The sequence below is a fragment of the Lonchura striata genome, chromosome 6, assembly GCF_046129695.1.
Source record: "Lonchura striata isolate bLonStr1 chromosome 6, bLonStr1.mat, whole genome shotgun sequence".
Taxonomy (NCBI): domain Eukaryota; kingdom Metazoa; phylum Chordata; class Aves; order Passeriformes; family Estrildidae; genus Lonchura; species Lonchura striata.
Window position 1 is genome coordinate 62,694,717 of NC_134608.1, and position 25,966 is coordinate 62,720,682.

Consider the following 25,966-nt stretch of genomic DNA (forward strand, 5'->3'; position numbering starts at 1 on the left):
GGTTAAAGAATGGCATGATCAGCTTTAAAATCTAGTGTAGAAGAATTTTTATGGCTCTTCTGAATGTAAGATTTAATTTTGAGTGACAGATGTTTAATAGCCTCTGACTGCCATGATGCTTAAAGGATAGAGTGCCTAAGTCTAAATGAAGGTGGATGACCTGACAGCTGGAGAAGGTTTGTATTATAGGACCTTGATATATAGCCACAGGAAAAAGGTTAAAGAGCTAGCAACAACAAAATAGCAAACCTGGTAGTGGGCAAGTATTCTGACAAGTGAAAAATAAGCAATGTTAATTAGTCAGCATCTGCAGTATAAAAAGGGTACCAGTATGCTGGGTCTGGACCTGAATCTTATTAAAGTTTACTTTCTGCTTTTGACTAAAATGGCTGTACCAAAACAATACTGCTCTTTTAGAAATGCAGGGTACTAATAACTGAAAATCTGATTTAAAGAAAAAGGGAAGCTGGCATTATTGTAAAACTTCTCAATGGGAAAAAGTATTTTGGCTTAATCTTAAAATTTTTGAATTTTCTATAATAGATTGCTTAGCTTATGTCTAAAGGGGAAAGGCAAACTGTCATAAAAAGTGGTCTAGCGGAATGTGTCTATATATTCTCAGCATTCATTCATTCATTCATTCATTCATTCATTCATTCATTTCATTCATTCATTCATTCACTCCCTTAAGCAAGAATCTTCTCTGTATGGGTCTGCATTTTTCAAAAATTAATCTCATAATCATTATAGATTTGCAAATTTGAGCTAGGGATTCCTATAGTAGAATTCTGGTTGCAGAGTAGGTAAATGCCTATTAAAATATTTGATAAATAGAAAGGTCATTACCCAGATGAAAAAAGAAAAGTGATTAGCTATTTTACTCAATTTTTTAGCATATTTTAAGAATGATAAATGCTACATTAAGAGAAAGGTAGGTACACAGCATCTTATAAGCATTTCGAAACATATAGTGAGATTAGTTTTTTAAAGTTTGAGTAAGAATTGTCAGAGTTCAGTAAAACTTTGTAGCACTTTGCCCTATAATAAATATAGCACATTAAATGCAGAACTATAGACAAATAAATAAATTAATAAAATTTAAATGTAATAATTTTGCCACAATTTGTATTTTAGCAAAAAAAAAAAAAGGTCTGAGCTGAATTTCCTAACAGTCACAAAGAACCACTGGGTAAAGTTTTCACACAGATATCTGGAAAATCTCTGATGAATTATTTCGTGCACAGTGAACCCAACAAGCAGCAAAATATTGAGGGGAAACAAAGGGCTGGCAGAGGGAAGGCGATTTGGATGGTCTGCAGTGCTTTGAATTCCCTTCATTGAAGTATAGACACAAGTAATTAAAATCTGCCTCCGTGAATTCCCAGTGAGGCATGTGCTAGGCTAGAAGCAAGATGTCATGACACTGACAGTAATCTGTTGCTTACTGTTTGAGCTGTCATGTACTTGGACTTATTAAACTGCCTGTAAATAAGCAAAACAACTGCTCAGAGTTGTGTGTGTTGCAGGAGCGGGTCTGCCCATCAGCTGTTCCCATTGTTCAGTGGTTTTATTGCTTTGTATGTGGTGCAGTAAACACTGCTGCTCAAATCGAGTCTTCTCCAAGGAGACATCTTCAGCAGACTTTTCTGCGTTTTTCTGATTCATGATGTAGAGTTATGAGTTACAGTGTTATATTTGCACCCTAGGCTTATTTAGCCTTACTTGTTAGGGCCTAGGTTTTAATACCTTATTATAGTATATTTTTCTATGGCCTCCTTCTATGCCAGGAATATTCCTGGTAAGATGTACTAGGAGATACAAACATATACATATACCAGGCCTTCTCACTGGTTTCCTTAATTTACCTTCATTTGCTGGATGTCAACAAAAAGTATTTTCTTTCTAGATACAGTTTCTGGTCAATATGTTCACATTTAAAAAACAAGTAAAATTTCAAGATATTTCTGATTTGCTCTTTTTTATTGTCAAAACAGTTCATGGTAATTTTGAGCTTTAAGGTGTGGAGATGCTGTGCTGAGGTTTCCTAGGAGCTGATAGAAGTAAGTAGTGAAAATCTGATTGGGGGAGCTCCTTCTAGCTTCATGCTTTTTAGTGGTAAAAATAACATATATATATATTTTTCTTCCATTGCTTAAGTTCACCATTAAGTTGGTGAACTTACGCCCCATGTTTGATTAACTAAACAGTAACTGCTTTGCCCTTTGTTTTCAATTCCTAGACAATAAAACCTGCAGATATTGCCACAGTGCGCACACTGGGTCGACCTCCTCACCTCATCATGCGTATTATGGACTGCGTGCTGCTGCTCTTCCAGCGTAAAGTCAACCCAGTGAAAATTGATCAGGAAAAACGCTGTACTGTCCCATCATGGCAAGAATCGCTGAAGCTGATGACAACAGGGAACTTCTTACAGAGTCTACAGGTGCTTGTGCAAACTTTTCCTTATTTTTTTTTTAAGGGACAATGTTTTCCCTGGTGTTCGTAGGAGAACAAATGTGCAAGGGAAATCACACAATAGATCTGAAATGATAAGGACTTAAGAATAAATATGTCAGGATGAAATAAACTTTAATCCTTCTTGAAAAGTCATGTTATAAATCAACTATAATTTTTGCTAAGTATGGCAATATATTTGTTTTAGGTGACAAATGACTCAAAGCATGAAGCATTTGGTTTTGATAGGTGTTGTGGTTTGACACGGAAAAAAAAATTTTCTGGAAGGAAGAGGTCAATTTGAATATTGACCAATTCAAAGTAGACACACCTCTGAGAGCACAGAGGGGTTAAAAGCAGAATTCCCAGGAGAACTCGCTCTCTTTGGTTCTGGTCAGCGTGCAGTGCAGCCTCTCCCCTGCCCGGCCCATGGCTGGGTGGGGGACGGGAAGGCCCATGGCCTGACTAAAGTAGGCCCAAGGGTGGAGGGACTGGAACCGGGCTGGCCTCCTGCAAATAGAAGGGTAGAGAAAATCTAGGATGTCTCTGTTCCCCCCGCCAGGGTTTCTCTCCCGACACGGAGAGAGAAAGTGACACGAGCAGTTTTGTCAGCAGTTCACCACAGGGAAGGAGAAGAGCTGGGGGGGGGTCACAAAGTGCCCAGCCACCATGGGAGCTGCTGGAGTCTGGGCATCGAGCCATCCTGGGAGTCCGGACTTTTAACCCTTCCTTAAAAAATAAAAGCTTTGTGAATTTTTTTCCCCTCCTCAGTTTAAAAGAGAAGAAGAAAGACACCTTAGACCCTGGGATGTTAGAAGGAGAAATTCTAAATAAGAGGGAGACAAGGAGTGGCTTTTGGCTGAACTTTTCCGTGTTGGCCACAAACTGAACCAATTTTTTTCTCCTCCAAGAGAGACTGTATTTTAAGAAGATGCCCGTGAACCAAGAAACCTGCTTCAGCTAGGAAAAGACAGAAGTAGAGTGAACAGAGAAAAAATTAAAGGGTTTGTAGTGGTGCCCTCTGTCCTCAAAGAAAGAAAAGAAAAAAAGATCTCTGTTCTTAAACCCCTGGCCCCAGGGAAAAATAGGGGAGGGCTGTGGTCCCAAAAAATGAAAAACTGAACTGTTGTTTTCTCCCCTCTTAACAGGACATCCTTAAAAAGAAAAATCCTAAAAGCAGTCTGTCCATCCATGCATTAGAAGTGAGAGCACTCTACATAGCAAAGAAAAAATTCACCATAGCAAAATTTTCTCTGGGCAGTGCCATGTGTGACATAGAGGCACAAGATGTAGCAGCTGGGTTTCTTAGGGGGTCTGTGGCACAGGAGAGACTACTGTCTCCCTCAATAAACTAAATATCAATTAGCTAGAGAGTAGAAACCTGATTAAAGTCCAGATTATGTCTCACTGTAGTTTATTAGAGTGGAGCAGTGAGAAAAAGAATGCTTTACAAGGTTTTCATTTTAATCTTTGTGTGTTTCTTTTTCCTTCCTTTCTTTCTTCTATAATAGTAGCTTAATAAAGTTTTTTTTTTCCCTATTGTTCAGCTTAGACCTGCTTTGCTCTACTCTCAATTACATTTCACAGCATTCATTTAAGAGATTACATTTTCACAAAGGCACTAACATTGTGCCAGTATCAAACCATAACAATAGGCATTACTTATCTGCTTCATTAAAGCTGATAAAAAACATATTTTTTTCTGGTATTTAACTTTTCATTAATTTTCAACATTTCATTTTGTGCACTGGTTTGGAAAAGCATAGATGGTTATTAGGATGAACACAACCACAATCCCAACTTTTAAAATTTGGGATTTTTTTGGTTCACAGGATTTGTCTATGGAAATGGAAAGACTAACTAACTGGTAAACAAATCCCTTTTCATAACTAAAATGAATAATATTGTGATTTAGCTATTTGGAATAAATGGTATATTTCCCTGCTCCAGTGAGTGTTATCATCCCTGATTTCTGCATTTTGAGTTTACTTAATTTGTCACTGGTCTAGTAGGAGGCTTGAGCAGCTTTGTACGGTTGGTAGGCGCATGAATGTTATCTATGTAGTATTCACATTGCATCTACTTGTAAAGATTTTTAATTTTCTAAGGGACTTCAACAATTAATTTCACTCATGCTTAATTAAACCTATTTGTGCTTCAGGGAACAGCTCTTTTTCAAGTTTGGGATTGGTTTTCATTATACATTGTAAATAAATTTGAAAGAGAAAATTGAGAGCTTTTCAGGAGGAAAAAGGAAAAATACGCTTTTTCAAGAAAAGAGTAAAAATAAATTCTTTAAAAATTAAACACATTCCAGTAATTAGACGAAGTAATTTAAGGGTAAGATAGATGGCTTTTGACCTTTGAAAGGATTGTCTTGCAGAATGTATGTTTTTGAACTAGAGTTTAGCGCTTCATTTTCTTTTTGAAGATTGTTAAAACTTATTCTGTATTAAGCAAAATGAAATTTCTAGCAGGACCAGTGATATTTTGAAACAATTATTAGCTGTGTAACAGGAATAGTGAGTTGAGATAGCAAAGGTCATAAATGAAAGTAAACTTTTTTTCATTTCGTAAGTGGAATGACTTTAATAAAGGTCTCAAAGATACTTGTGACAAATAATTTCATATTAGTTATTTGTAGGAAATACTTGTGATCTTTCTAGTGTTCTATGTATTCTGAAATGCATGTATATATAATTTACACTTGTTACACATGTTTTGTATCTTGAGCTTTCAAAAATTTTTTTCAGCAATTTCAGAAAGACACAATTAATGAAGAAGTGGTAGAACTTTTGAGCCCTTATTTTGAAATGGTGGACTACAACATTGAGACAGCTAAGAGAGTATGTGGAAATGTTGCTGGCCTTTGCTCATGGACGAAAGCTATGGCAGTATTTTTTTCCATCAACAAAGAAGTATTACCTTTGAAGGTACATCTGTTTGTCAGTCAAAGACACCCTCTGCTCCTTCTCATCCTCACCTGTTTGCAATTGAGGATTTAATCTGTGGAAAACTTCATCTGCCTTATTTATGGTGGTTATCTCTTGTTGTATTGCGGTCAGCTCCTCTTGCCGCGATACCCCAAGCCGTGCCGTGCTGGGCGGCGAGGGAAGAGAATGGGCGGCCACTCCCCCTGTGAAGCTCTGCAGTCCCAGTTGGTGGTGCAGGGACAGACGGAGGCGACACGGGACTTGGGGGTGAACAGGATGGTTTTATTCAGTGAGCCCCAAGTCCCCCTTGGGAGGAGGAACAAAGGTTTTATATAAGAACTCAGGAGGAGGGGTATAGGAACAGCAACCAATACGGGAATAGCAGGGGAGGAGTTTAGGGCAGGACTAACATATCACAAACCTATCAGGGGAAGTAGGGGAGTGGAATAACACAAAGTAACCAATAGGGTGTTGAGCCTCACTAAATAGACAGGGAATGCTCTGGAAACAGGGGAGGGAACTAGGAGGAATGACAGGGAAGGTTCCAGGGAAAGGGGCAGGGAAAGGGACAATTGACAACTTGGAGATGACGGGGTTAGGGAAGAGATAGGGAAGATTTACAGCTGGGGAGAGGAAGAGATTAGGGATTGGGGGGGGGGGGGGTGAACAGATATTGAACAAATATCAAATTAAAGAAAAAAACACACCACCACATCTCCCCCTTTCTTTTTATGAAAGGAAGGAGAATTCTGCGATTTAAGTAAATTAATACAACATGCAAATAATACAAAATTCATACACTAAATACAACAAAATCATATAGCAACCTTATTAATCACTTACATAAAGGAAGGAGAGTTCTGGTGTTTAAGCAAATTAATATAGCATGTAAATAATATAAACTTCATTGACAAAATACAACAGGATCATATGATAACATTGCAAATTACTAAAAGGACATGAAAACACATAATTGCACTAACAGGGCTAGAAGGGCAGTAACAGCCTTATTTTTTCAAATGCCTCAGATACCTCAAGCTGACCTGCTGCACACAGTTGCAAGTTCTACTTCTGCTACAGCTCAACTCTGAACTCCCCAATCATGTCAGCTTGCAAGAACGCCACTGCAAATAAGATGACATTATGAAAGCAGGCAGTGACCTCAAAGCAGCCACTAGCACTGGAGAGCAAGATAGAGCTCTAGATGGAAGACAGGGTAGTCCAACCCAGAGTCAGTAGCAGGCAGGGGACTGGGCAGTGCTCCGGCCTGTCCCAGGCTCAGCCAGCAGCAGTGGGCTGGAGGCGAGCAGCAACAGAGCCAGGAAGGGCAGCAGACCTTTAAACTACTAGCTGGCTATACTGCTCCCAAAGTAAACACAAAACTGCACAAAAACTTGCTGCTTTGCTGCTCTGAGTGACAATCTAAAATAATGTAAATAATACCCAGTGGAATGATCAAGTGATTGAAAACAAACAAAAAGAAAACTTATGAATTAATGATAATATAATTATATAATGATAATATAATGACAATAAAGAAAAGTAATGAATTAAAATAAAACAATTGAAATAAACAAATTTGAATAACAATTAAATAAAACAAATAGAATTGAAATAGCAACTTAAATCTAGTTCAGATTAACTAAGAATAATTAAAAATCAGATGATTGAAATAGAATGAAATAATTAACAGAATTTAAACTAAATAATTGAATTAGAATAATTAAAATCACAACTATCAAATTTAAATAAAATAATTAAATGGAATTATTGGAATTAAATAATTAAATTGGACAAATTTTGTCTAATAAAACAATTGAATAAAATTACTGATAAACTGAAAACAATTTAAATATTAAATCAAAATAAAACTATACTCTTAAAGTGCTAACTGATTCTAACAGAAACAACCAAATAAAACAATCTGAATAGATTACAATAAAAGATCAAACTAAAAATAACTAGTAATTGAAATTAATACAATGAACAAAAGCAGTGAAATAATCTAATAAAACCATCTATAGAAACAAGAAGAATAAAGAAATCACTACAACTGACCACAAGATTCTAATCACGATTATCGCAATTTGAACCTTGATTGGTCAAAAATAAGTTTCAAACCTCACAGCAATGCAGCAAGCCTGAAGAGATGCAGCAGCCATGTGGTTCACATAGCAAATGATGGTTGGAAACAGAACACAGACCAGCAAATAACTAAATTCTGATTTCCCAAAACAGGAGGAAAAGGGAAAAATATTTAAGTTGAAAAACATCAGAAAATAATAACTTAATCATAATTACAATAAAACAACTTAATATTTAGTCAGATTTTAACATTACACATTATTAAAAGGCCATAAGTTGAAAGACATCAAAAAAGGATAAACTAATTATGTTTACAACACATGAAGCACATAAAAACTTGATCTGGAATATATAAAATTGTCTTAAATGAAACTCCAGATTAAGGGTACAAAACACAGCAGGATTTGTGACTTCATCCAATTTAGAACTTTATTTGTCACGGCACTTGTGATGTTCATCTTCTTGAAATTCCTAAAGCAGAGTCAGGTCAGTGGACAGCGACGTGGTTTGTCCAATTTGAATGTTTGTTTGAGAGGTAGGCATAATATCTTGTATATTAATTAAATGGGATGATCTTTCTTTCTATAAAATATAACTCAACAAACAGATTATTCCAAAAATAATCAAAAGCAATAAGAAGAATTTGTAGCAAAATAAAAGGGAACATTGGGTAGGGTACATTAAGGAATAGGATAGGGGAATCAGACAATCACTTAATTAGTGATTGTCATGATTAATAAGGGGAATCAGTAAGGGGTGGATCAGGATGCCACCATCTTAGGGGAAACATAAAATGGCGGATTCCTGGTCCAGGGTTTCAGCTCCATTTCCTCGGAAGAAGGTCCCTCCCAATCCTTGCCCCCAGAGGAGGAGCCACAAGAAGGATTGGGGAATATCCAACCCCACCTCCCCCAATAGGGACTTACCTCGTGCAGGGATGGTGCAGGGCCCTTGGGGAAGGGATGGGGTTGGCGGGAAACCAGGGGCGGAAAAGAAGGATCAAGGTGGGAAAACGGGTTCCAAGTGGCGTGGCCATTACCATCTTGGAAAGGGGTGCTGGATACACTGCACTTGGCCTGAGCAGTGTCCGGCAGGGCACTTGGGGCGGCTCGGCCATAGCCATCCTCAAGGGAGGATAGGAAAAGGGTTAGGAAAGTCCGAGGGGATGAGGGTACGGGGTGCTTCACAGAAGCCAAGAGGGGAAATCTACAGGAGGGGGGCCCAACACAGCTGGATGTTGACACAATGTGTGGGTGTAAAGGGCCTCTTTTAACAACCTTCCCATAGTTAACATGTCGCCTTTTAAATGTTTGTCCCACTTGTGTCTTTTCTATCCCCCTCCGTCCAGCCCAGAATGGGGAGGAAAGGATAGAGAAGACAATTTTTCGAAAAGAAAAAGCAATCCAGTGTGGATCCCCACAAAAGACTGGGCAAAGAATATCACTCAGCGAAGAGTGCTAGCCCCCCCCCCCCCGAGAAAAGGAAAACCCACCCGCCTGCCAGGGACATGCAGGGATACAGCCCCAGTCTGGGTGCGGGCAGGGGTTAAAATGCAAAAAGAAAAATGGCAAATCCAGCCGCCCGTCAGGGTGGTCCCCACCCCGTCTAGCCCCCCTTACCCTCTGGGCCCAGGCGGTGATAACTTGAATCTTCTCCTCGACTTGATGGAAAAGTCGTGCCAAACTGGGGACGTCCCTTCACGGTTCGGCCCTTCCGGAGGCCTAGGTGTTCCCGTTAACCAAGGCTGGTCCCCGAAGCCTTGGGTTCAATCACTATCCACCTCCGGTGGTCTCGCTGCAGATGCCTTGACCAAGGGATTCAAGTGTGGGTCCCCGTAAAAGACCAAGCAAGGAGTATTACCTCCCCCTTGGAAAAAGAAAGGGAGCCTGCCTGTTTTAGCACGTAGCTGGCAGGTCCCGATAAAGCAAAAGAAAAAGGGGAAAGCCACCTCCCTCTTGGTCGGCCTTTCTTCAGGCTCATTCCTGAGCCGCTGTCAAACTGCACTCTTTGTCCCGGGGTAGGTTTACCCCCATAATGCCCGTACAGTGTGTCTGCCCCAGTGCAGCACGGCTGCTCCAGGCAGGGGTAGAGAGCACAGTGGCAAGTGAACAAATATCAAATTAAAGAAAAAACACACCACCACAATCTCTCTCAAAATTTATTACCTTGAACACTGTACTTCTACAATAAAATATATTTCAAATATACTTCCTCTTGTACATTTGAGTTGTCAAAATTACAAAAGAGATGGTGTGGTTTTATGCCTCTGGTCCCCTACTGGATAGGGTTAAAGCATCTGTCATCTAGGTAAATACACTACTGCAAATACTTTACATTAATTTTGAATTAAGTAGAAAAAAGCCTTGAGATTCGGTTCTTTTAATGTTCCAGATCTCAGTTCATAAGAAGATTGTACAGATACGCTTCATCAGTGTTATGTAGAGAAAAAAACCTGGGCCTAAGTAGTTAGAATGAAAGTCAGGAAGAAAGTGGTCAAACATGTTTAACAGAGAATAGCTTGTATTATAAATGGAATGACTAAGAAGGGAGCAAGAATTGTATTTCAGCCTGGCATATTAGTTGGACAAATAAAATAGACTTCTCTTCTGCAAGCCATGTCAGACTAACTTTTGTGTCACATGAAGAATGACTGGCATTCCCAGAAGTATTTTTAATTATTTTTTTCTAATTGACATTAAGCCAACTGTTCAAGTACAGCTGTCTGAAATAAGAATTTAGTTTGTTGTAAAATTCAAATAAAAGGTTTTGCTGAGTTGACATCTCTACTGAAGAGTTTGATTTGGAAATGTAGTACAGGAAAAACTTTCTGAAATATATTATAGCAAATACTTTGAAATTCTCTGTGTATTACTACACATCTGTGTTTTTATTCTCTGTAGGCTAATTTAGCAATTCAAGAGAAACGCCTAACCAGTGCTATGCTGGATCTGCAGAAAGCTCAAGAAGAACTGGGAGCTAAGCAAGAAGAATTATATATTGTGCAGGCAGAGTATGAAAATGCAATGAGAGAAAAACAGGTGAATTTGCCTTCACAAAAAAGAAGTTTCTACCCTTGCTTTAAAGAACACTTAGTGTGTTCTTTCAATTTTACTATTATTGCTTGTTGATGGACAGCAGATAAGAGACAGATAGTATTTGAATACTGCCTCTTTGCTTTCTACCTCTCTCCTTTGCTTCTGATCCTCTCCTCTCTTCCCTCCCACCCCTCAAAAACTATTTTATTTGTATTCTTTATTCAGTGCCTACTACTGTAACTTAAAATTCTATGTATGCTATATATGTATAATGTATTTGAAATTCTGAGTAGAATTCCCTGGAGTGAATAAGTATCAAGAATTTTATATACTATTCAACAACTGCACCAATATAAAAGTTAAGAACAGGAATATTAAAAAGAAATATTGACTCATGTTTCTGGGAGATGTTGAGAGTTTGTCCTGATATATTTTTTCCATCTCATATTCCCTCCTCTGCATGGTGATAGAGATATTTAAGAATACATTGTTTATCAGTGTTTATCTACTGGTTTAATGAGATGTATAGATTTTTCTGGCCTATCAGACATACTACTGTAAACAATTTCTCTTGGTGCATGGTTTTCTCTAGACTCTGCTGGAAGATGCTGAGCGTTGCCGACATAAAATGCAAACTGCCTCAAGTCTTATAAGTGGTTTAGCAGGTGAAAAAGAGAGGTGGACAGAACAGAGTAAAGAATTTGCCATGCAAACCAAGAGGTTAGTTGGTAAGTTTTCATCCAAACCTTGGAACTTGGAAGCAAGTTGTTTGAATAATAGGGAGTAGTGAAACTGAAAACATTTGAAATGTCCAACTTTTCCTTTGTATGTTAGATCCCTGTCTCAAAAACAAGGGTAATTGTTTTAATTCCCTTGCTAAAGTCCTGTTAGGTGAAAAATAAATATAAGTCTAAAGTTAATATTTAAAAATAAAAGATAAGGGATACTGTGAATGTGGAGGCATATATTTGGGCCACTAAAATTTCAACTTGACTGATATTTGTAGGTAACAGTCCAAAGAGAGTGAGAGCCAATAAAATATGTATAACTGAGACTATATATCGAGGTGAGGAAGCCTGATACTCAGGCACTGACATTTAGAGGTATAAATCAATATTTTTAACTGCAGTTACTAATGTTCATAAGAATTTGCTTCTTAGAAGGTCATGATTAGGTTTTTAAATTTGTACTTGTAAACTAACGTACTTTGTAATAAATAATTGGTTTATTAGTTAGATCAATAAATTAAATTTATCTCATCATTTACTGTGGGCTGAACTTTCTTCACTACTTTTTACCTGGAAAGGCTACAAAAAGCGGCCTTGTATGGGTTGTATTATAGTAACTAAATTGTGTTTTATTTGCTACTATAATATATATATGTGTATTAACTTATTAAAAATCTGGGATACCTTCCCTACATATTCATCCTATTTCTTTTATAGATAACTTGAAAGTGTACAAAAAACACTAGCTCAGTATAAAATATGATATCTTCTCCAGTTTAAATTTTGCATTCTTATTTCAGAGGTACCAAATCCCCTCAAACTATGGTGTCATGAAATTTAGAGGGGGAAATTTTGAAACTGAGCAGAAGATTAAAAGTTGTCCCACTTAACACCTCCATAATGATATCTCTGACAGTTTTTATTACCAGTACTCATCATTGTAATTGATTTACAGTAATTTCATTGAATCAGTACTTATAAGGGGTTCCACCCTGCCCCCCCCCCCCCCCCCCCCACAACTCCCCCAACACACACACCCCCCAATTGTTTAAGCCTGTTCCTATGAATGCACAAGGAAATTATGGAACTAAAAGTTCATTACTAAGTCCTCTCTGCCATATCCTGCTTGTGCAGGATCTGGTGTTTGGAACAGCATTGCGTGTGTGTTGAATTGACCTTAACAAGCTGCCAGATGCTGATCTCTTGATTCCTACAATTGCATAGTCAGAACAAAATAAATGTGGCCTCTATTGAAATGTACCACTGTCATGCCATGCACTGAGCCTTGGAAAAAAAATTGATTTGCCTTCTTTATGGGTCAAATTGTGTTTTTCAGTTACTAGCCAAAACATAGCAAGACTAGCAATTAGTGAAGGAAACAGCTTGTTCATTAATAGAATTGGCAAAGTTGTAATGCTTTGTTTTGTTTTGTTTTGTTTTTTCCTCCTTTTTCTGTTTGAGGTGATGTACTCTTGGCTACAGCTTTTCTGTCCTATTCTGGTCCTTTTAACCAAGAGTTCCGCAGTCTGCTGTTAAATGACTGGCAAAAGGAAATGAAAAGCCGAAAAATTCCTTTCCGTAACAACTTGAACCTCATAGAAATGTTGACTGATGCTCCAACTATCAGTGAATGGAACCTGCAAGGATTGCCAAATGATGACTTATCCATACAGAATGGAATCATTGTCACTAAAGCATCTCGTTATCCTTTGTTAATTGATCCACAAACACAGGGTAAAATTTGGATTAAAAATAAGGAAGGCAGAAATGACCTTCAGGTAATAGAAATGCTAAAAGCTTACAAGCATTACAATTCAGTGATTCCCCTAATGCTTAGGAAATTATATTTATGCAAAAAGCTTGGCTTGAATATAAAAAATATCTCAGATATATTTTATTGGATTTGAGATTTGATTAGATGTGGAAGTGTATCCTTTAACATCAGTGACTCCATTGTTTAATGAATTTATTTTAATGGAACATAAACTTTGGAAAATAGGCTGGATGGGCACTGTCTGGTAATAAATATGTTTTCAGAATAATGTAAGTGTTAGGAAAAAACACCAACTAGTTGAATTAATACAATTTCATGTAAGGGTTTATAAATGAAGAATCATTTTTAAATGTTATAGCAAGATATTTTTTCATATTTTAATCAGAAATGATGTCAATTTTTGTTGTTTTAGTATGGATGTCAGCTGCTAAGTGCTCTGCAAATATACAGGGAAGATGTACAGTCTGGGGCAAGAGACACAAATTCAATTCAAACAAGAAAATAGGAGAAAGAATGTTCTTACTTGATGCAATTATAATTACATCAATAAACCAGCTTTTTTTTTTTTTTTTTAATAAACAAAACCCTGAAATCCATAAAAGTAGCTTGAGGTGTGATAATAGAGTGGTTCTGTGAATATAACTACCACTTTCGTGGTGATTGTTATCTAGGTGTAGAAACCTTTAGCGGTTGCTTAATTATTATAAAAATTATTATTAGTTTGTTTACAACTTTATTAACATCTAAGGTGAATGTTCTTTTTGAACATGTTGAAAACCTCAGTTATACTGGGGACGATTTAAAGCAAAGACTGTTTAAGGTTCTGTTCCTTGTAAACCTCTCCTTTTCAAGGGTGAAAAAATCCACAGAAAAATACTTATCTTGGAATTGACCCTGGTGCAGTTTGACTCGGAGATGTTATCCAAAATAAAATTGAAGGTGCTAAAAGGTTCCTGTGAATTTTTCCTGTGAAATTCTTGAGTAGTTGTACTCATAGGATATCAAAATTGGAAGTGCGGCTTTGCTTCTATCTTTGCAGCTGAAAATTAGAACTTTGCATTCCATGAGATTTGGCAATAGGATATGCTGATGTTCCCTTTCCTTGAGCTCACAATGTTTGCATTAATACTAGTCCACTCACAGGATCATTGCTTTTGGCAGTACTTAAAAGAAAATGAAACTATATATAAATATGAAACTAAGAAAAAGATTGGCATAAGGTATTGCATCTATGTTTTTAGATCACTTCTTTGAATCACAAGTATTTTAGAAACCACTTAGAAGACAGCCTTTCTTTGGGAAGACCTCTTTTAGTAGAAGATATTGGAGAAGAGCTGGACCCAGCACTTGATAACATTTTGGAAAGAAACATCATTAAAATAGGTTCAGCCAACAAGGTAAAAATAAAACAAGTGAGCAAACATATGTAAATTCCCCTTTCCACCCTTCCCCTCCCCACAACTTCTCCTTAGCAAAATAACTCCTAATAATTATAGGACTATAAAAATTAAACTCATTTAAATTTGATCAATGCTAATGAAAGAAAAAAAAAAGGTAGGGTTTAAGTTCACAAATGGTTAATATATTTACTGCATAGAGTTCCTTATTCCTTTGCTTATGACAATTTTTAGAAGTTGAAATAATGTTTGAATGGGCCATTTAAGGTGGTCCTGGACTGTTTTTAACATTTTTTTTGCATCAGATGTATGATTTAAAACTGGATTTTTATGCCTTTAAGCAGAAAAATGTAACCTTTTTTCCTATATGCAGTATCTGAAAATGTGTGTATTGGGTCTTTATATTTCAAGACTTTTTTTTAACCTTTTACTTAAGGTAAAAGTTGGTGATAAGGAAGTGGATGTTATGAATGGCTTCAAGCTTTACATTACTACAAAACTGCCAAATCCTTGTTACTCTCCTGAAATTAGTGCTCAAACCTCCATCATTGACTTTACTGTAACCATGAAAGGTCTTGAAAATCAGCTCTTAGGCAGAGTCATTCTCACAGAGAAACAGGTAAAATAATTTATTGTATCTCTTTTCCTGTCTGTAGTTCTTATATTTACCTGTAGAATTTTTTACTTTAATTTATTACTCTCTATACCAATATTGCAAGGTAACTTTCTGGCTCTCTCTATTGTGATTCTTCTTAATATAACCTATTTTTAATGGTTTAAAAAGTGGCACAGAAGCAATTGACTCATTCATGTGGAAGTTTCTCTGTCTCCTTATTGTTGCAACTGTGCTGTATTAACCTTATTTTTCCTGCCTCAATGAGTTATTACCTCATGAGAATGGCCTGTGAAAAGCAAAGGGGCCTGAAATCAAAACTGATGTTCTGTCTACAAGCGCTGGAGCTCATGGAAACATAACCTAATGCAAAGAATTCAGACTTAGTTACTTCCTTGCTCAAGGGAAAATCGGCCACCTACTGACATACCTTTTGACATTTCAGATATATTAGTTGAGGAAATCCAGGTTCAAGATGCCAGTCCCAATTAACATGCCACAAAGAGTTCTGGAGGAAGGCTGGTTGGTACCGTTTAAACTATGGAACAGCTAATCCCTGTACCTATAAGGTCAGGCAATGTTCATGTTATAAAAAACACTATGCAGCTATGGCTGTGTATTTACTGGTGTATTTACTAAGATTTTGGCAATAGTTTCAGTTTACCTTCACTAGAGAGGAAGGACAGGAATATCTTTCTTTCCTTTTGTGGCATCTGTTGAGGTTCTCCCATTGTTCCAATACCTCCCTCTGCCCTGCCAGTGTAAGATTTTTCTTGTTAATGGACTCAGTCATCCTGTTCATGTTGGGTAGTTGCATGTCATTCCCAAACAGTGCATGGATCTCATGAGAAAAATCACACTCAAATTGTTAAGGTCTGTTTTTTATCAGACAGCTTCATTGCACCATCAGCTCCTCTTCAACCACTGATAGCTTGTCAACCCACTATGTAAAGAAATGATCACTGCCTATGTAAAACACTCTGTGATGTGTATATTCACAAAGCCTTATGCCAGACTTCACTTCTTGGGCCTTGAAATATAGCACATTCCTCCAGGAGACAGTTTATTAAATTCCTCCAGACATTGCTGTTGCTATGTGCTTGCTTGGAGGACACAGGAAAGGGAGGAGATTGACTTTTCTCAGAGGAACCAAGAAGTAGATGGAGAACTAAAACTCATATTGGAACATGAAGAATTCTGATTAGATATGAGGGGAAATATAATTACATCAAGAGTGGTCATGCCCAGGAGTAGATTAACCAAGGATTTTGTGGGATTTCTGTTTTGGGAAGGGTTCAAGATTCACCTGGACATTGCACTGAGCAACTGAGCTGTTTAGGTTTGAGCAGGGGCTGAACTAGTTAATTTCTGTAGGTGCCTTCCAAATTAAAATTATTCTACTGTTCAGTGGCCACTTTGTCACTAAGAGGGAATGTCTAATAAATGGACATAGGGTGCTCTCTCTGCCAGCTTCTCAGAGTGTTATGCTCACTACTGCTTTGTTTTAAACCCCTGGGTATATTTCCTCTAAATAAATGACAAGTGGACAACTTGACAGGCAGGGGAACTTCTACAGAATATACTTAACCATGTTGCAGTTTTCTTGGTCTCTCTTTATACACCTTGTGGTTCAAGGTTTCCTGAGGAGTCAATTTGAATATGTCACATCCAAACACTTTCCTATGATGTCTAATGATGCATCTTTGGGAATCTGGGGGTTTCCCTCTTAGGTGTCTGGATTCTTACTACCTTTTGTAGCCTTTGGTAGGAGAGTGGTGGAACTATTTTATATGAGAAAGTTTGCCAAATGATTTGAGCAGTATGACTGCTTGGTGATATCCAGTGTTACAATGTATGTGCAGAACTTCTGTCCCAGAAAGAGAAGAGATTATTTATTTGAAATCAGAGTTCTTCAATATTTTTATGCACATTTCTATCCTTCTTCCCATTCTACCATCTTTTATATGGTTCTGGTCTTAGAATGAATTTCTTTCCTTCCTTTTCCAGCAAGGAAAAGGAGCATGGTATTTAACGTTTCTGCAAAGTCTGGCTCTCTGTTGTCTGCTATGTCCATTAAAATAATCTTTGTCACATATATCTCACAGAATTAATTGTTTACTGATAGGAACACTAGTACTGATTTCTTATTTTCCACCAGAATGTAAACCAATTGCAAGATACAAGTGAAGCATAAGTATAAGCATACAGCTGGTAGATGGGTATACATTTGATTCTCCTTTATTTCCTGGAGTAACAGGATTTGAGAGATATGATATATGTCTGAAGGTATTATAGCTTATGATATTTAAATGATCTAATTATTTTGATACATTGGCTGTTATGTAATTTAACAAAAATCTTGTTTATTTAGTGTCATAGATAAGTCAGATTAGTAGTGGAGTTATAATATGCAATAACTCTTTATGGTTTTTTGAACTTTCACATTCATATATCAAGATTTTTGCTGCAAAAATGCTTGAGTTTTGTAAGGAACGGTTGATGCAAATTCTTTTACTTGTAAATTATTTTGTGAGAGGATGATATAAGCTATGTAGCAGCTTTCATATTTTATGAATATTAACAATAAATTGCATTCTTTGGTACAGTTGGCAAAATGTCATCTGCTTGTGAAATGAACTCCATAAAACAGGATCTGAAATAGTCTTTTTGGTGCAAGTTCCTTGAATTTATGTACATGATAACTTGGTTTATTTTTTCTGCATTCTTGGTGTTATGACTGGAAATTTTTGAAGCTATGAAGAAAGCTTGCAACTGTTTACACTTATTCATCTGCAAAAAACATTTTAAGAGCTTAATAGATGAGCTTAAGAGCTTTTTAGTAAGGTTTTCATCTAGGTTTACTTCACGTTAGCTTGGTGAACTGTCTCCACCTTGTTTCTCAGGCTCTTGTGAGGAGAATTTCTTTCTGTTTTTATGAAGCATTGAATTCTAAAGTATGTTTAAATTTTTGAACTGAATCAGAAAAATATGAAGTTTAATTTGGTGCAGTATGTTAATTATTATATTTAATTGGATGATAACTGCCTTTTAATGCAATTTAGAAGTTCTCACTTCATCAAACTTGCATGAAAAGAATGTTTCATGAAACTATTACCTGCTTTTCTTCAGTTCCGTGAAGCAGCAGTTAATTGAAATGTAGATAACTGTAGTTTTCTTGTCTATTTTCATCAGTTTTTTGTCAGATCTTTTGAATAAGTAAGCACATCCTCTAAGTTATGTTGTCTTTGCATTATTCTGAGTGTCCAACTAAATATTTTCTACCTGGTGATGATTATGATGTTTCAATATGCCAAGAAAAAAACTCTAAATCCGATAATAAAAAGATAATTTTTCTGAATTTCCTTTTTAAGGTAAAGGGGCATTCTTTAAAATAAATGAATGTTTGAATTAGGAATGTAGGAGGAGAATGTAGGTTAAGAAGGCCAAAAGTTTAGAATGTGGAAAAATAATTTTAAAAAAACAATTTCAAAAGTTGTAATAGTTTTTCAAAGCTGCATGAAGGAAGACTAGTCAAATGGGGGACTAAAACCTTTCCTTAAACATTGCTAAGGGCTCAGGTCCATAATGTCTCTAGTGCTATATGAGAGATCATGTGTTTCTTAGTGCTGTCCCTATTCCTTTGGAATATTAGCAGCCGGTAAACAACATGGAAATGGAGTTGGCAATGATGGAGTGAACACAGAACTTCCAAGTTCAGAGAGACATTGTTAAAATTATTCATCAGGCCTTTGTAAATTTGGTGAAGTATTTATCTAGACAGCAAATATTTTTATCAACTGGCTCACTTACTGTTCATTCATAAGATTCATATTAACCTTCTCCTATGAAAAACTCTTAACCCGTCCTCTCTCTTTTCTTTCTTTTTACTTCACTGTACTGAAACATTTAGTTATATTTCAGTAGAGGATTTTTATCTCTGATGGACTAATTTATATTAAGTTTTTAAAGGTTAATTTTAAGAATTAATTGAACAGATTGTTATAGCTGAAAAGTATTTTTCTAGGGATTTCACATAGCTGTCTTTTAATGTAAAACTCTTGATTAACAGTTATTCATCTTCTATATTTGGGCACTGGAAAAGAATCTAGGTACATAAACCACCCAGATTGTATTACTAAATGTATAAAATAAATAATTCTAGTGATGCAACTCAAGTTCTACATACTTTCTTGATTAATGAAGCATTTTAGTGAGAGACTGAAATTATCCCTGTCTGATGGAGGAGTATTGGCACTTCTTGAAATATATGATGCTTGATTTGATGACTAAGCATGGCCATTGAGTCTAAGTTTTCTATATGGCAATTGTAAAGCAAGGCATAAATGAGGATAAGATTACATGTAGGGGAATAAAATCCTATGTCTGGAATGGTGATTGCATTTGTCATTTCTGAAACAGAAAGAGAAGACAAACCATTGTGAACTTGTTATTCTTTTAAGGCATGATACAAGCATCTTCCATAATATTTTTAGAAATGATTTGTTAATGCCTACTTATGTAGCAGGTTCAGAGCCTGGCAATATATATTGTGTCAGAAATACCACTGGAATTATTTCCCCAAAATAATTCAGCAAGTTTTGACCTATGCTGTTTTAGTAGGATCAGTATTTTTTAAGCTAAATATTTGGGTTTTTTCTTTTCTTTTTGATTGCTCGTCTGTTTCCCAAATATTACCATGTAATCCAATAGGAATTAGAGAAAGAAAGAACTGATCTTATTGAAGATGTGACTATGAACAAAAGGAGAATTAAAGACCTAGAAGATAACCTTTTATTTCGACTTACAAGCACTAAGAGTTCTCTGGCAGATGATGAGACTCTAGTAATTGTATTGAGTAACACTAAGAAGACTGCTGAAGAAATAACACAGAAATTGCAAACTTCTGCTGAAACTGAAGTACAGATCAATTCAGCCCGCGAAGAGTACAGACCTGGTGAGTGAAGGTAGTCATAGAAGACAAATAGCTAGACCATATATTTAAAACACCAATACTTAGGGCAGGAGAAATGGTAGGATGAGTTCAGGAAGACAAAAATTGGTGGGAGAGATCTGTCTTTTCCTGTAAGTAAAATGTATCCAGGAGATGTCATATTGGGCTGTAACAGAGAAAATAGTCAATGTTATGCCTCATGAGGAATTTATAAAACTGAGTGAATTGTTCTCTTTGTAGACTTCTCATTGCTCTATAAACAAGCACATCATTAGGGTGTTTAGGTAAGTATATGTTTGAGTTCAACATGTTGACATTCTTTTACAGAGCTTGTATAACATTAAGTACTCTCTATATCTGTTCTGATGAATGCTTCACCATTTATTCTTTGGTTGTTATAGTCAACAAATTTCATGAGTCTTTTGACTTTCAACTGACAGGTGAAAAAATGTGAGAAAAACAGGGAAAACAGGGAAAAAATAGCTCTCTGTAATTGTCTGTATTCAATGAAATGTGTAAGATGATACAGTTAGTGTACCAGAAACCTTTGTGTTTAAAACTGAATGACTCCTGAAAAGAATTTAAATCAGTGCTGGGTAAGTTCAATCAATATAGCTCATTTCTTCTATATGAATCTTGTAAAAGTTTGTAAAAAGAAATTTGTTTGGATACTTAAACAGTATTTTAAACAGCCATAAGTTTTATGTGTTCTGCTGATGATCTGAATATTGCAGATCTCCAGATGTGCTCGTATTTGAAAGCTGGACTTTACATAGCTTGCATTAATTACAGAAAATAATTTTTTCCCCTGATGTATACATGAGGATTAAATGAATGATTTTATTATTTTTCTGGCAGTAAAGAATAGAGAAACTCAAGGATCTTCAGTTATCATTAGTGTAAAGATCATTTTATGTGTTTTGGAGAGTTAAAGTTTTCTTCTCTACGTTTCTACTTGAACAAATTTTTCTTTCCTGCTCTTCAGTTGCAACACGAGGTAGCATCTTGTACTTCCTTATCACTGAGATGAGCATGGTCAATGTCATGTATCAGACATCACTTCGACAGTTTTTGGGGCTTTTTGACCGCTCCCTAGCCAGGTAATTTAGCTAACAATAAGTATAATTTGTATTTACCCATTCCTGGAGGTGCCTGTAGTACAGTAAAAATTTATTGTAAACTAATATCATGCTTCTTAGAATATTGATCAAGAATTGTCAGCTTAAATACCCATAAAAATTTGTAAGTTAACAAGGCAAAGACCCTTCTAATCTACTTACAGTCCCTCAAAATTTGTCATTAGATAATTAAATGCCATTTTACTGCATTGATTTTCAGATGGACAAAAAGACTTGATTAGAAAGGATTTTTTGTTGTTGTTCCCTCAATCTGAAAGTTGTTGCCAGCTTGTTGTCTGATATTCTGTTTGTGATCTACTATTTTTCATGTTTTGAAAATACTGAACTGTGGCTTTTTCTTTTTTGCATAGTATTCCTTTTCTATAAAGCCTAAGAAAATCAAATTTCAACTGCAGACCTTTCTTCTAACAGGTCTACCAAGAGCCCTATAACCAGCAAGAGGGTTACCAATATTATTGAATATATGACATATGAAGTATTCAAACATACTGCCCGAGGGCTCTATGAGGAACATAAATTTCTTTTCACATTACTTCTTACTTTGAAGATTGATATACAAAGAAACAGAGTGAAACATGAAGAATTTCTGACACTTATTAAAGGTGAGAACTATGAATAAATTATAAGGAGAGCACATTATTATTTTAGAAAATTTATGTATTTGTATCTCCTAGCCAGCATGCTCCTTCCTTTTGCTCATGAGAAATCAGTTGATTCTAAGAATACATGTTTATCATTCTGATCTGGTGACAGACAGCATTGTATGGCAGCTCTAATTTATAGCAGCACACTGAATATTGATGAATATATCTTTATAATAATGAGAATTTGAAAGGAATATTGTTGTCTGCTGCTCAAATACCATCAGGTATGTGTTTAGCTTAGAAAAATTGTTATTGTACTAAACATATTATAGTAACTGCAGCAAATAGGAGCAGAAAATGAGGCTAACATTTTAAAAGAACATCAGAGTCTCAGCTGCATGAGACAAGGTCATGGCTTTGGCCTCAACTACATACAAGCACTGAGTTCACTTGAAAATTTGGATCCATTTTTTATTACCTTTTCAAGAGACTTAGTTTTCCAGGCAGTATTTATTAATGGATTATATGTGTGAATTTTTCTATGTTGAATCTTCAGAATATCTTTTCTCAAAAAGCCATTATTTCCAGGCACATTGCACAAAAAGCCAGTAAAGCCTCAAAATGTAAATTGTCTAATACTTCTGACTAAGTTACATAATATTAAAAAAATACTATAAATTAACCAATTGCAAACTTGGCTTAATCAAATATGGCATAGTTTTGTGAGGTAGAAAACTTCTGTAACATCATGATTTAAAAAATGGATTATTGTATTTGTTTTTTTCCTTCTTATTTTGTTTATTTTTCTTTGTCTCTCCAACAGTGCTAATAACTAATTTCAATTTCTTGTAGGTGGTGCTTCCCTAGACCTTAAAGTTTGTCCTCCTAAGCCAGCTAAATGGATTCTGGATATGACTTGGTTGAACTTGGTGGAGCTCAGTAAGCTTGAGCAGTTTTCAGATATTCTTGATCAAGTACGTAAGAGCTTTTGAAAGTTGATCTCTTGTCTAACAAGTAATTGTCTGGCAGCAATCCAGCCATGTGGTGGAAACTGGTTTATTTAATGGAAGAGAAACAAAACTGACAGCAGATGGCCACAGTTATGGCCCTGACTGCTTAGCAACATATGTTGATATAAAATCTCAACCATGCCCCCAAGAAAATAAGAAGAGTGTAGAGTGTTCATACTTTCTAAAATTGTAATATTTTCAGATTGGGATTATCCCAATACAATTCTCCAATTAATATATTGCAAATTTATTTTTATTCTGGTTATTACATTATTTTGCATAAAACACTATGTTTTATGATGCTTGTTCCAATATTATTCTGGTTACATGGAGTAAAAGTTAGGGAGAAGGTACATACATGTGGAGAGCAATTATGTACTTGCTGTTCTCAAAGCTGTATCTGTGCCTAGCTATCCATATTCTGACATAGCTATGCTATATTATATCAGAATATAACATACTGATGAATAGCTCCTGTTTTCAGAATACGAATACTCCCGGGTTGTGTATTCCACAATAGCATTCTTATAATCTGAAATTTTATCCTATAAGTTTTTAATAGCCTTTTTAAATCTGTGGAAGAATGACTCTAAACAAATGCCTGGGTGTGAATTTCACATCTCTGACTCTCATTAAAAGTTTCTGACCTAGCAGCAGTGCAAATATGACTTGTCTTTTTAGTAATATTTGCTTCTTTGATGGTATAATTGCAGATTTCCAGAGAAGAGAAACAGTGGAAAATCTGGTTTGATAGTAAGAATCCTGAAGAAGAATCGGTTCCTAGTGGCTATGGTCAATCTCTGGACTGCTTCAGACATCTTCTTCTTATCAGATCTTGGTGTCCTGACAGGACCATAGCTCAGGTATATTTTTATAGCCTACATAGTCTATTTAGGTATCACTACAGTAATAGTTTTCAGATTGCAGGTTTGTACTATCTTATATAATGCTAAAGGTCCATTTTGTAATGTTTTATTTTCTGAAATTCTTTTCAGACTATTTATGTATTTGTTACAAGGGCAGTGATAAAAAATTATTCCAATATATTGAACAAATATTACCCACTGTGGTGATTTCTGCTGGAATCATATGTGTTTATCCAGATCTGCTTTATTGGTTCAGAAGATACTTTTGACTATCCTTGCTTACTCACTAGAACTCTACAAGTGTCACTGTGTTAAACTGAAGTAAAATATTTTAATGAACTTGACTGGATGAGGTAAAATTGAAAACAATTTAACAATTTAATTGATAAACTATTTCTTGCATGGAAGAATTATAATCACTTTGGAAAAATCTTTAATAAAATCTGCTCAAAGTTCTCAATTTAAAGTCATCTATTTAAAAATTACAGAAATTAAGTTTATTAAATAGACCTTTTTTAAAGAAAAATCATTTTCTAGGAACTTATTTTTAAACTTTATGTTCTTCTCCAGTACAAAAGAACAAAAATTTATAACATTACTGACAATTCAGGACAATTAATGATGATTTACTGAAATTAGAATGTATCACTTGAAGTGTGGTGTTAATTTTATTGATGCATATCTTTAGAATTGTGATTGGACTCAGAGAAAATCTCACCAGTTACTGGTGTAACTGCAGTCAATAGATTAAGCAGTACTGTATAATGAATATCTCTATGATGTCTGCTATGTGTCTGAAACAGATCACACAAGATTAGTTCCTCCTTACTGTTAATGGGGCAAGGTAAACTTTCATCTTTCCATGGTTTTATGAAAACTGATAGTTTATCAAATGTTATATGCTGAATGTCTTTTGTCTCTGAGAGGTAACCCAGAGGTGTTAAGGGGAAGATTTATCTAAGACAAGAGCTGTGTGGGGGGAAAGACTGTAAGAAAGATCATCTCAGAGTGTTTGAAAGAGCCTTTTCTATTTCTTTGAGAGAAAGAACAATAATCTAGAATTTTTAAAGATAAATAAAGAGGGGAGAAGAGTTGGTTTTCACCTATTCCTCTGGATTGTCTACTTAGTGATAGTTATTTTAATCATTACTACTGTTAATTCTTTGCTTATTTTACTGCAGTGAGAAAGGCTTACAAGCTTTGAAGCCCATCTTTAGTATTTTTCTCTTATTTTTCTAGATTCTGAGGCTAAGAGTTACACTATCTAATGGAGATATCCTTAATTCATTAAAATTTTTCTAAAATTTTAGAGAAGTTGTTATTTTTTATTATACTGTAATTATGGTTATAAATATAAATACATACAGATATATGTAATAAAATAATTATTTTTTTTTAATTCACTGGTTGTATAAGGCTATAAAAATAATACCTTCAAAGACAGTATGATGTGTTGACATGTAAAAAAAAACTTGTTGTATATTTATATTTTTGATATAAATTTTTATAATTTCTTTGATCTTCAGTTGACCTTTTGGTAATATTTACACTGGGAAGAAAACAGTATTAAATGGTTAGGTCACAAGTTAAATTTTACCTTTTTAATATAGGCAAGAAAATATATCACTGACACTATGGGGGAGAAATACGCAGAGGGAGTCATCTTGGACTTGGAGAAAACATGGGAAGAGTCAGATCCACGTACTCCCCTCATATGCTTTCTTTCCATGGGCTCTGATCCTACGGACTCAATTATTGCTTTGGGAAAAAGACTAAAGATAGAAACATATTGTGTTTCCATGGGCCAGGGGCAAGGAATCCATGCTCGTAAACTTCTACAGCAGACAATGGCTCATGTAAGTAACAAAAACCGGAATGTTTTTCTCTCTGTATTAAGCACTTAGAAATAAAAATCCTGCCATGAGATAATGTTGTTTGGTGGGTAATTAGTGCTGATGCAAATGCCTACGTTTATTTATATAAATGTCCTAAGCAAGAGAACTGTATTTTCACACTCCTTCAATTTACCACAGCAAACTTCTTGATACTGTGCATCTGCTTTTCCTTGAAAATTGAGTGGTTTTCATATAAAATGGGGATTTTATAGTGATTGCAGACTGATGAACAGAGCTGAATTGATTTTTTGGTTTTTTGATTATATCACCAGCAAATATTCTTCTGTAGGCATTTCAGATTATATTTTCAGGTTTTTATTTTAGTAATATGGATGTATTTTGTTAAATAAAGAAAATGAATTCCAGATATGCTATTGATTGTTACATAAACTTGAGAAAAACAAGACAAGTATAGCAAGTTATTTTGTATTGCTGTAGTCTGAATTTGGACTTGGGAGGGACAATCCGGTAACAGGCATTTTACAGGATGAGGAATTAAAGA

At 35.6% G+C, this 25,966-nt stretch overlaps 1 protein-coding gene across 1 annotated transcript in view; it reads left to right on the forward strand.

Annotated features, from left to right (window-relative positions):
• The window catches only part of LOC110481007 (dynein axonemal heavy chain 5), a 141,753-nt gene that overhangs the window by 105,719 nt on the left and 10,068 nt on the right, over window positions 1-25,966 (forward strand). The window contains exons 59-71 of the mRNA XM_077784406.1: window positions 2,240-2,443; window positions 5,208-5,387; window positions 10,373-10,510; window positions 11,100-11,235; window positions 12,697-13,013; window positions 14,251-14,406; window positions 14,843-15,025; window positions 19,730-19,973; window positions 20,956-21,070; window positions 21,521-21,711; window positions 22,546-22,667; window positions 23,417-23,566; window positions 25,180-25,425. Of these exons, the coding sequence (XP_077640532.1) occupies window positions 2,240-2,443; window positions 5,208-5,387; window positions 10,373-10,510; window positions 11,100-11,235; window positions 12,697-13,013; window positions 14,251-14,406; window positions 14,843-15,025; window positions 19,730-19,973; window positions 20,956-21,070; window positions 21,521-21,711; window positions 22,546-22,667; window positions 23,417-23,566; window positions 25,180-25,425 (2,382 nt within the window). The remainder of the gene's footprint in view (window positions 1-2,239; window positions 2,444-5,207; window positions 5,388-10,372; window positions 10,511-11,099; window positions 11,236-12,696; window positions 13,014-14,250; window positions 14,407-14,842; window positions 15,026-19,729; window positions 19,974-20,955; window positions 21,071-21,520; window positions 21,712-22,545; window positions 22,668-23,416; window positions 23,567-25,179; window positions 25,426-25,966) is intronic.